The 12,050-nt window shown below is 37.5% G+C and overlaps 1 protein-coding gene across 2 annotated transcripts; it reads right to left on the bottom strand.

The window, feature by feature from the left end:
* Nucleotides 1-5,884: 5,884 nt before the first annotated feature.
* Nucleotides 5,885-11,276, bottom strand: LOC146659180 (mpv17-like protein). Of its 2 annotated transcripts, XM_085423094.1 has the most exons (6): nt 11,230-11,276; nt 10,837-11,024; nt 10,342-10,685; nt 8,539-8,609; nt 8,412-8,441; nt 5,886-8,310 (listed from the first exon to the last, which is right to left on the bottom strand). In XM_085423094.1, the coding sequence occupies exons 3-6, from the start codon at nt 10,673-10,675 to the stop codon at nt 8,185-8,187; spliced, it is 561 nt and encodes a 186-aa protein (XP_085279220.1). In that variant the 5' UTR covers nt 10,676-10,685; nt 10,837-11,024; nt 11,230-11,276; the 3' UTR covers nt 5,886-8,184. The 2 variants fall into 2 exon arrangements, with proteins under 2 accessions (XP_085279219.1, XP_085279220.1); XM_085423093.1 differs by lacking the exons at nt 10,837-11,024; nt 11,230-11,276 and having other exon boundaries at nt 5,885-8,310; nt 10,342-10,717.
* Between the last annotated feature and the right edge of the window lie 774 nt (nt 11,277-12,050).

The raw sequence follows: 12,050 nt of genomic DNA, 5'->3' as shown, positions 1-12,050 counted from the left end.
AACTGTTCGAGACCTAGTGTGGAAGATGTCCAAGGAGGCGAAGCTCTGCAAGGAGATGAAGATTCGGTTTAGAGAGGACTTTTGTAAGGAAGACAGAGAAGCCCGCAAACGTCTGTGGCCGAGGGTGGAGGAGGCAAGGAGCAGAGGGCTCAAAGCTTTCCTGAAGGACGGATATGCTGTCATCGATGGTCGTCAAATCAAAGAATGAAATAACTTTATAACGACCTAGATAAGAAGGTATAACTGTTCAACTAAATTTAAGCCGGTAACTTGCTCAATGGTCCCTGACTTTGACTGGGTCTATTAGTTAATAGGAGGTAAAATGTTCCATTGCCTTACTCTAGTTATTACAGCACTTTCAAGCAATATTCAATGGTTCTTTCAATATTTTCTTTAAATGTTCGAGGTTTAAGAAGTAACATAAAGCGTAAAGCGATTTTTCTTTTTTGTAAGGAACAGCCTAACACGAATTGTTTTTTATTTCAAGAGACACACAGTAGTAAAGATGATCATATATTTTGGAGAAAGCAGTGGGGAAGCGGTGATATTTATTTATCTCATGGTACCTCTCATTCAGCAGGAGTGGCTATTTTTCTACATCGTTTTAATGGAAGAGTTCTTGATCATAAAGGTGATGAGGAAGGTCATTGGTTAATGGTTAACATAGAGTTGGATGATACTAAGTACATTTTAGTAAATGTTTATGGGTTCAACAATAGAGCTAAAAACAGGAAATTGATTTCTGATTTGAAAAAAATGATAGAAGAATGGAAGATCATCTATTCAACTGAAAAAGTCGTTGTTGCAGGTGACTTTAATATGGTACCAGATGAAAAACTGGATAGATTTCCAACTAAATATAACTCTTCTCATTTTAACCAAATAATAATGGATTTCTCCTGCACCCTCAACCTAATCGATATCTGGCGTAACTTAAACCCAGAAAAACTGCAATACACCTGGAATAATTCTGAGCGCTCTCAATGCTCAAGACTGGATTATTGCTTAATAACTGGTAGTCTCTTCCCCCTATCATCCAACTGTAAGATTCTTCACTCCCCTGTTACTGACCATTGTGCCATAACACTTTCAATCTCCCCGGATAATAGATTATCAGAACCGAAGAATTCTCACTGGAAGTTTAACAGTAACCTCTTACGAAGCTCGTCTTTTTGTATAAAAATTAAATCATTGATAGGAGAGGTAAAAGCAATGGAGGATTTTTCTTCTACTAGTAAATGGGAATGGTTGAAGTTTAATGTCAGAAAAATTGCTAGTGAAGAAGGAAAATTAATGGCTAATAAAAGGAGACAGAAACAGGCTGAAATTACTGCACAAATAAGTTCATTGTGCAATTTATCACATCTGACAGAGGAAAACTCTATAGAACTAAACCAGTTGCAGTACAAACTAGATGAACTTTATATAGACAAAGCAAAAGGTGCCTTCATTCGCTCAAGGGCTAAATGGATTGAGGAGGGGGAAAAGAATTCTTCTTATTTCTTTAACCTGGAGAAAACTAGACAAACAAAAAAAACTATAATGAAGTTACAAATTAATAATACCCTGACTGAAGACCAACAGACTATAAACAACTATATCACAGAGTTCTATTCAGCCCTCTACACTACAAATTATTCCAGTTCGGAGACTAATTCTTTTTTTAGCTCTATCCATGGAAAAATTCCTCAAATTGACTCACACTTTAAAAATCTCAATGAGTCTGAAATCACTTTAGCTGAATTGGATGCTGCTGTTTCCCAAATGGTGAATGGTAAATCACCAGGTCCCGACGGAATCACGATTGAATTTTACAGATATTTCTGGAATGACATTAAAGATCTATTACTAGAGGTATTTAATGAATGTATAAATGATCAGATGCTATCTCCAACTATGAAACGAGGAATAATTTCTTTACTTCCTAAACCAAACAAGGACCCTATCCTTTTAGATAACTGGAGACCTATCACACTTCTTTGCTGTGACTACAAATTATTAGCTCATGTCTATGCCAACAGATTAAAAACAGGAATAACTCAAATAATAGATGAGACACAGTCAGCCTTTATAAAAGGGCGTCATATCCATAATCATACCCGTTTAGTATTAGATATGTTGGATTACAATCATTTAATTCCTCATGATAGCCTTATTTTATTTCTTGATTTCTTTAAAGCTTTTGATTCTTTGGAGCATAATTTTTTATTTAAAGCTCTGGAGGCTGTGGGTTTTGGTCCCAGATTTGTTAGTGTAGTGAAAATGTTGTACAGAGATATAACAAGTAGTATTGCACTCAATCAGGGGTTTTCTAATAGTTTTAAAATTCATCGTGGCATTCGGCAGGGATGCCCTATTAGCCCGTTATTGTTTATTGTTGCAGCAGAAATGCTTGCCATTTATATCAAACTCTCTTCAGATCTGGAAGGCATAAACATTCTTGATAAAGAATTTAAAATTAGTCAATTTGCTGATGACACTGCCTTATTTCTAAGGAATGTAAATATGGTCTCTACTGCAATTAATAAAATCCTTTCATTCTCAAAAGCATCCGGCTTAACACTAAACCTTAAAAAATGTGAAATCTTAGCTGTACACAACTGTAATCAAGATACTATTAACAATATACCAGTAAAAGAGGAGGTAAAATACCTTGGTTTAATAATCAGTAAAAATACTAATGATCGAGAGAATAATAACATAACTCCTAGATTAAATGTAGTTAAAAAAATATTTAATCATTGGTTAACACGTGATTTATCCATATTAGGTCGTATCTTACTGTCTAAAGCAGAAGGACTTTCAAGACTCATATACCCCTGTTATTCAATTTTTACATCTCCTAAAAGGATTAAACTGTCCAATTCTATTATATTCAGCTTTATCTGGAAGAATAAAACACATTATATACGCAAATCACAATTAGTTAAAGACTATGAAAATGGGGGCTTGAAAGCTTTAGACTTTGAATCTATTATTGCTGCATTCAGGCTCAGATGGATAAAAGACTGCATTTCCTGTCCTCAATCTATGTGGTACCATATTCCAAACAAACTCTTTAATAAGGTCGGGGGGTTAGATTTTTTGCTCAGATGTGATTATGAAATATCTAAGCTTCCTCTTAAGTTGTCTAGTTTCTATAAGCAAGCTTTGAATTTTGGGAAACTAATTTTCACCCACAATTTTTCACCTCACAATTCTGTGTTGTGGAATAATAGGGTTATAGTCATCAATAAGAAGTCCTTATTTAAATCAGACTGGTATGATAACGGTGTATGTTTTGTTGTTGATCTGCTTGATAGAAATGGAAACTTGCTATCTTATGAAGAATTTATTGATAAGTATAAAATAGAGATTTCATTTAATAATTATAATAAGGTTTGTAAAGCGATACCCACACCGTTGTTAAATCTTATCGTAAATACTTTAAAGTATTCATTAATAAGAACATGCTTACCTTCACTGACGATAGGTAATACCTCAATAAAGGACAAACAATTTAATAATAAGTTCATCTCTAATACCTTTAAGCAAATAGTATTCTGCAACTACAATGTCAATGTCAGACATGACCTTGATAGCATATTGAAAGACAAGTCATTTTCTTTTTACCTAAAATACCCACTTGCGCCTAAAATGAAAGAAACACACTTCAGAATCATATCAGGCATTTATCCAGTTGGAGAATTCCTGCATAAAAGGTTTAATTTTGAGGCCGACTCTTGTGCTTTCTGTTCTTCCGATCCAGAAACACTAGAGCATCTATTTTTCACTTGTCAGTATGCTAATGCTTTCTGGTTTGAAATACACTGTTGGGTTTCACTCAGAATTTCCAATGTACCTGCCTTCACATCTAAGGATATTCTTTACTTTATGGACAATCTGGATTCTGAAATCTCAGATGTTGTCAATTTTGTAATAGTGCTATGTAAGTTTTTCATTCATTTATGTAAGTGGAAGAATGCCTCTCCTATGTTTACCGTCTTCTTGAATTACTTTTGTCAATACTTTAAGTCACTTAAGCTTATTTCAAATATGAACAAAAAAACTGCTGTACTATACTGTAAAATCAAAAAATACTTGCTCTTCTAATTTTCTTGCCTGTGTCAAAAGGTCTATGTTCCTTATTTCTTTACTCTAGAAACTTTTATTTTCTCCCTGTAAAGTTATGATGACTTGCTTCACCATCTTTATAATGTAAATTGTTACAATTCTGGTCTGTTTCCTTGACTTGTTTTGTATATGGAAATTTGTTTCAATAAAAAAAAAAAAAAAAAAAAAAAAAAAAAAAATAGACCCTGTGCACGAGAAAATGCTAACTTCCTGGTTTGAGACCGGATGTGGGGTTGTACATTTCCGGTAGCTTTACCTTGCGGTCAATCGCTACTGCGAAGATATACTCCAAAATCATGTCCAAAACTCGAAAACGGAAAGTTCGCGTTAAGTTACAAAGAGGAGAAGGTGGGAACACTCACAACTGTTGTGTCATAAAAAATTAAAGAGTTTAGATCGATCAGTTGTTTACATCACTCAACACAAGCAGAACTGCATTACTGCAGCAGAAGACACATCGTCCACATTCAGAAGCACATCTCTGTATAGTGACTGGTCTTATGATTTAACCAGACAAATGTTCAGCATTCAAACTGCAGGTGAAGAATAGTCAAGCCAGATGTTTCCCCCATAATGTCGAGATCAGTTAGTCAAGTACACACCTACACAGCACGTTAACAAACCCTGAAAAAAAGCCACACAAAAAATGAATGATTGCTGGTAACGGTTTCTATACATTAGTATTTACGAAGTGTATGTTGTGACTTACCTTAAAAATTACAGTGGTCCCTCGCTAATAACGCGGTTCACCTTTCACCTCGCTGTTTCGCTGATTTTTTAGTGCAAGTTTGCATGCTTATTTTTTTTTACGTCACATTGTGTCCTGCGTCCTGATCGCTGCAGACGATCTCCTCCGGGACGTCTCTCCTGTACAGTACAGAATCGCTGCATCGATTGATAGCAGTGTGACTCTGAAGTGCAGTACTGTATGTCCACGATGTCCACGAAACGTTTTGCACTGTCAAAAAATAAAATTGGCCACTTGATTTCACCTATCGCTGGTTATTTTTAGAACCTAACACCCGCGATAAAGGAGGGACAGCTGAGAAATATAACATTTGAATCCCTTTTCTCTTTTGCCCTGAGGCGGGGGAAAAACATCGACAAGTCGATGAACATCATTTACAGATATATTGGGTAAATGCCCAAGACATCTGTAGAAATGTAAATCGCCGCTTGATTCATTCATTTGCTTAACTTGTTTTGGACCGGAAACAAAGCTTCTCACAAGTTTCCGCACCGGAAGTAGCATATGCTAACGTACACATAGTCGATTATCTTAAACAAAAAACTTAGTTATTGTAGCTTAAATCTAACGATTTAAGCGGTTCATTTTAACTTTCTGAATCACTCTGCTGGTATATCGGGAGTTGCGGCCAAGGAGCTGATCTACTTAATTATTTTAGTTTGTTAAAAATTCTATTCATCTTCTGCTTGAATTTGTCTTCAGTGTTTGTAACAGTGAAGCTCCAGATTACAATGACAGCAAATCACAACAGCAGCCTGTATTCAATTGATTTATTTTTTTATTCACTACAACATTTAAGGTTTGTATAAGATACAGGACTCTTCCAGACACTAAACCAAGGCACAATGTACATTTCAATTCCTTTAATTTTAAATATGTTTATATTGTCTATCCTGTAAAATAGTCAGATGTCTATTCATATTAATATACATAATTCACCTGCTTGCTGCTACTACTGCACATTCACCCAATGTATATATATATATATATATATATATATATATATATATATATATATATATATATATATATATGTGCAATTTTTTTGCACATGTCGAGGAGCGTGTCAGGCTACATGTCACTGTGTGTTATACTTGTATAGCTATGCATGTGACAAATAAAGAACCTTGAACCTGAGAGAGGAGGACAGAGAGGGAGAGAAAGGAAAATATGCGATTGACTGAAATGTGCCTGTTTTTCATCTTGTCAGCTTTGCTACAACTAGTTCTTTAAAGACTGAGCGTTTGCTCAGGTTTTTCTAACTAAAGCCAAGAGAGAAGTGAGGATGAAACGGAGGAAGTTTAAAGCACCTGCCCCTTTCCTGATTGGTGCCCTAATTGCCCTTTTTTTTTTTTGAGGCAATTTTTAAATCTTTGTTTATTTATTTTATGTGTGTGTGCGTGTGGGGTCTTGCCTGCGCCCCTCAACAATAATATTTAACTATTAATCACAGTTTTGCTAAATAAAAGGATCTGACTTGCATCAGTCACATGACTACTATTAACCAATGATCGCCCTTGACTGCAGAGCGAGGTGTCGAATTGAAACAAATGGGCGTGCCGTGTGTGCACCAGCGCAACTAATATTAGCTGTCCTTTTATTAACTGCACAAGTAATGCTGGTCACAGCTGCTAGCTGGCTGGGTAAGGATGTCAGGGATCTAAGTCTGTCCACCGTTTAGGGAACATATTTAGTTTTAAAGTAAGTTCAAGGGCTTTTCCTGCCTTTCTGGAGAACTTATTAGATATTTTTTTGTGAAATATATGCATATCTACATAATTATGAATTATTATAATTATGATATTCTGAAAAAACACTTTAAAAAATATGGATTTATATTTCAAATATGACAAAGTGCTGATTTTACAGCAGCAAAATGATTGTCTCTCTAGAGTTTAAACATTTAACAAACTTTCTGCCTGCATAGACTGGATAGTCAAACAAATTGAATCCCCATAAGTACATTATTTTATATTTTTTGCTTTATTTTTTTTATTTTAATTACTTTATTGTTATAGCACTAGGAATAAATAATAAGGGAAGTACTCTGGATCAGTACCATGATGCAAAATCTATAAAGATTTTTTGCAAAGGATTCAGGTAAAATTAATGGCTACAGTGACCCTGAGCCATTGCTAGCTAAAGTGTAGCTTTAGCTATTATTATTATTATTTAGCTATTATTTTATTTTTTTCCTCGCATTTGGTTGCAGTATTCTCTTAGTCTGTTTAAATCAAATGATTTCACCAGATCCTCTTAACCTTTTATTCGGGAGATCGAGAGACCAGCCTCGGAGTGCTAGAATTCGAGCTGCTCACAAAGGAGAAATCAACAATATTCAACATTTGGACACCACGGCCCCAGCTGCAGGCCCAAGGCTGGAGCCCACCAAAACAACTCCCTGATAACGACTGTGTGATGACTATTCTTCCCGCCCCATGAAGGACACCTGGATTGGCTGGAGGACTGTTTACTTAGCCTGATAGGCCGAAGGACACTGTCTCAGCTAAACTATGGACACGCACACACACACACTTACACTGATAAGCACTCACTCATCCCCCTCCCTTTCCAACGCCTTCGATGCTTGTGCCCTACCGGGGATGATAGCAGTCAACTGGACCAGCACAGATGCTGCAGGACCGGATGCGCTGTCTACGCCGGCTCTCTCTTACCCTTTACCCACCCTGTTGCTTGTCTCGTGTTTCTATGGTGTATTGATAGTCATGTGCTTTTGTGCTGAGGTGTTTTTTCTTTTATCAAACTGTTCTCCCACTAGGAGCTCAGTCTGAGTGGAGTTTTTTTTCTCCTCCTCTTACCTCATGTAGTGTATTTTCGTTGTTTTTTTCCTATCAGCCTACCTTCTGACATGTCTGCCCAATGTGATGTTTGTGTAAAGTTGGTCAGAAGGTTCCTTTGTGAGTGCGCATGCGCCATTAGCGTGCTGCCTGCTGTAACCCCTAATTTCCCTCGGGATGAATAAAGTATTCTGATTCTGATTCTGATTCACAATAGAACAAAACATGTCAAAAACTGAAACAATGTATCATGTGACGTTTAAAGAAAAATATTAGCTCATTTTGAATCTGATGGCAGAAACACATCTCAAAAAAGTTGGGATAAGTCCATATTTACTACAATGTAGCATCGCGTCTTTGTTTAACAGCAGCCTGTAAACATCTGGGAACAGACCAGCTGCTGGGGTTTATGGGTTTCTGATGTATATAAATCACTGCATTCAGATTTTACTCACAGTGTCCCAGCTTTTTTGGAATTGTGTTTTTAGTTAGTTTACTAAAGCCTTCGATGTGACGAGGAGAGTCTCAGGTTCTTTCCTGTTCATGGTGTCGCTGCTGTCTGAGGTGACACAGGAAGATTGTGAAAACCAGGGCGACACCACCCAGAAACACCGTCCGAGCCACAGGGGGGACGAATGCAAAGTTCACTGCCTGAGGTGATGGGAAAGAAGAAAAATGGATATCATGATTGTGAAAGCCTGTCATCAGTGTAGTTCTCTCAGTCTGTGTGTGCAGAGAAGAGTTGAGCAAACCTGCATTGTTGACCAAAATACTACCCCAGTCTACAGAGTGGGAGAGAGAGAGAGATTATTACAGGAGATCTGGGAACATATCGCCATCATGAAGTTTAATAAAGACAGACAATGACTTTATACGTACCTTGTAAGATGTCCAAAATTTCTGCCTCCAGTCTTCAAGTGGGTCATCTTTGTGTTCAAGTAAACTCAAACCTACAATGTAGACAGATTTTGTTTTTCAATCGGTCATTAAAAACTCACTTTTCTTTACCCAATTATTCATGGGTAGATTTGTGTTACTTGGTAATAACTATAAGGTAAATCGTTTGATTAATTCAGATGTATTGATGTAACCTAAAATGTTTGTGCAGATCAGTAGAGTATGCGAACATTTGAGATTTGTCCACATGTAATCCATAACTGAGGACAAAGCTTGTAATAATACAACAGTAATGAGCAGAAGTAGTCATGTTTAGTAATAAAAAATTGATGCCATCAGTACGGTTATATTAGTATTCTTAGAATTAGGAGGCTTCTTTAGATGAATTAAGTTTATATACAATATACAGTGATCTAATAGGTGTTTTTTTCATAGGTGAAGGCTGTTATGAAAACCCGAGTAGACCAAAGAGTCCAATTAGCATGCTAACAGTAACACCTGCTGACTATGGTCTTGAAAAGGGAAAATATCCAGTTCACAGAGTGAAAATGCCTTGTTGATATCAGTGGTCTTGGAAGGATGGACAAACTGCAGGAAGGGCATAGTGACTTAAAGCATCTCTGAAGCAGCAGCAGTAGAAGAGCACACTAGGTGTCATTCCTGCCAGCTAACAACAGAAAGCTGAGGCTACAGTTCACATGGGCCACTAAAATTAGACAATACAAGATTAGAAAATCAGTGCCTGGTCTAATGAGTCTTGAGTTCTGCTGAGACATTTGGTTAGTTGGGTCAGAATTTGGCATAAGCAACATGAAATCTTGGAAAGGATTGTGTAAACGGTTCAGGGTAGTGGTGATGTAACAATGGGATTCTTTCTTGGCACATTTTGGGCCTGTTAGTACCAACTGAGCATCATTTAAACACCACAGCCTGCCTGAGTGTTGTCCACTCTTTTATAACCACAGTGTACACATCTTCTGATCGCTGCTTCCTGGATAACACATATCACAAATCTCATATCATCTCAAACTGATTTCTTGGCCATGACAGATTACTCAAATGGCGATCTCAGACTTCCAATAAAACACCTTTGGGATGCAGTGGAATGGGAGATTCATTATGGATGAGCAGCTGAAAAATTTGCAGCATGTGTGATGGTATCGTATCAATATGGACCAAAATGTCTGAGAAATGTTTCCAGCACCTTGTTGAATTGACACTATGACAATAGATACCCCAACTCACTACTGACCTGTACCCAATAAGTTGACTAGTGAACATAGCTGCCATTAATTCAGAGTGGTATGGTGCAGTTGCATGGTCAGCAGATTCATACTGACTGTGAAAAACATCCAATAAAACAGTAAAACAATGTAGATGTCTATCTGAAGCCTGACTGGTTGAACTCTGTCTTAGATTATGGGGATTTTCTTTACACAAAAAACTTATAAAAAAAAATATATATATATATATATATATATATATATATATATATATATATATATATATATATATATATATATATATATATATATATATATATAGTACCTTTCAAGATAAATATTACAAATTGTGACACATCCAATGGGGTAAAAACATAAAGACATAAAGAAAATATACGTTTTTAGTTGCTTTTTAAAAACTCAGAGTCTAGGAACCAGTCTTCCAAAAGCTCTGCCATCTTTAGATGTCAAACTTGTATGATGCACAGCCATCAGGTATTGATCACAGGCTCCTGCTGGAGGTTCACAAATAGCTGTAAAAGTCAAAACTAGAATCACATACCAATGTAAAAGGCACTGATGGTGAGAGGAGCCGCAATCAGCTGGTCCACCACCACCTTCCCAGTTACTGCCTTTACTCCGCCTCCTGGCAGCATCTTCTCCAGCCCTCTGAGCCAGTGATAGTTGAAGTTGGCGTGGAAACAAAAACCGACGGTCGCCACTCGAGCCATCTGATGCCAGTCGACTCCTACTAAATCCTCCGATGTGGATCCTGTTGCTGGTTTCTCACCCAGCACGCTCTGCTGTACGAGGTCAGCAGAGGCGAACAGGGCTGTGTATCCCAGGATGTTACTGATGTACGGGTGAGCTTTGAACACAGCCCAGACCCACTTCATAGTGAGGAATCTGATAAGAGAGAGCATTAAAGCTGAAGTCATTCGACATTTGCCTTAGTTAGGAAAGCCGTTCACTGAAGGTTGAAAAACAGTGGGTGAGGAAATTCAGCAGCATAAGGGCCAGGCTATGATTAGTGATCCCCTAAAATATCCAGACTTACCTTTCAGAGTTGCTCCTCTCACACTCTTCTGAGTCTCCCCAAAGCCAAAAAGACACAAACTACATTTCTCTGGACAAAGACGATCATCAGCAGAGGCAAATCTACACGTGACGAGATCTCACAGGGTCAAAGTTCTGCTCCTGTTGCAGGGCATGTGTGATAAAGCCTTATCATCCCCCTGGAGAGGACTGTGAGAAAGCACAACATGTGAAGCGTGAGACTTGACTGAACACACACTAACAAACTCATGCTGTAAAGCTTAAACAGCTGAATGTATGTGCATGCAGATTTGATAACGACGGTTGAATGTACTCATTGCACTCATCGTGTAATGTCACTATGTAAGCAAATCCTGGTAAGAAAATCTCTAATCTCTAACACACTATGACTTACCACGCTATTCCTTGTAACCACACCAGAGCTGTGCACCCTTGGGCCCGAAGCACATGTAGTGTCACTATAAATAGATGCCACTCCTGCAGCAGCGATTCCCTTCTCTGAGTTAACCGCTTGGCTTTGAAAAGGCGCCGAAATCGGATAGAAGCAATTTTCAAGATTTTATGGCTTCTTTTGAAGTAAGTGAATGAATTTGCACCTCTCACTTATGTGTTTTGTTTTGTTTTTACTGTGAACATTCTCACAAAATCACTGACATCTTCCGAGTAGTTACTCTGTGTCCCAACAGCCAAATGAAAGCATAAATGAGACGATTCCATTGCATTAATTGCTCCTAAATTTTGCCTCTGCATATCAGGATCTCACCTGCATTGGGTGATTTTTGCTTTTACTTGTGCTGTATTAGTATATATTGAATGTTTTTGCTCGTTTAGCTCTGAAGGTCATTGGTTAAAATGTGTTTTGTTTAACATGCTTAAACACATTTTCTTGGTTTATTTAGTGAAAAGCCAAAAGATCTGCAAACTTGTCAGTACAGATTAAGAAGCTGGGTGGATATTTCACTTGAGTAATATAAAGTAAAAGTAATTTGTTAGGTACACCTCAGGAAAAGCAGGTTGGACGCCTTTTACTATCAGAATTGCTTCATTTTTTTATGTCAGAGATTCAACAAGGTGCTGGGAACAAACCTCACACTCAAAACTTTTGGTCCATATTGACACAACAGCATCACACAGCTGCTGCAGGGTCTCCCATTCTGCCTCACTCCAAATGTGAGGAACTGCAACTGGATTGAATTCTGGTGACTGTGGAGGCCA

This window comes from Rhamphochromis longiceps, linkage group LG11 (genome assembly GCF_057381845.1).
Source record: "Rhamphochromis longiceps isolate RC_006_pf linkage group LG11, R_longiceps_female_GT1.1, whole genome shotgun sequence".
Classification (NCBI taxonomy): domain Eukaryota; kingdom Metazoa; phylum Chordata; class Actinopteri; order Cichliformes; family Cichlidae; genus Rhamphochromis; species Rhamphochromis longiceps.
This window is presented reverse-complemented; position numbering and strand designations above follow the sequence as displayed.

What these genes read in the sequence shown, in the direction of transcription:
- LOC146659180 (XM_085423093.1), bottom strand. Translation starts at nt 10,717, where the DNA reads ATGACTTCAGCTTTAATGCTCTCTCTTATCAGATTCCTCACTATGAAG. An exon ending in AATTTTGGACATCTTACAAG is followed by an intron (nt 8,442 to 8,538) that starts GTACGTATAAAG and finishes CCCACTCTGTAG; the next exon opens with ACTGGGGTAGTATTTTGGTC. An exon ending in TATTTTGGTCAACAATGCAG is followed by an intron (nt 8,311 to 8,411) that starts GTTTGCTCAACT and finishes CCATCACCTCAG; the next exon opens with GCAGTGAACTTTGCATTCGT.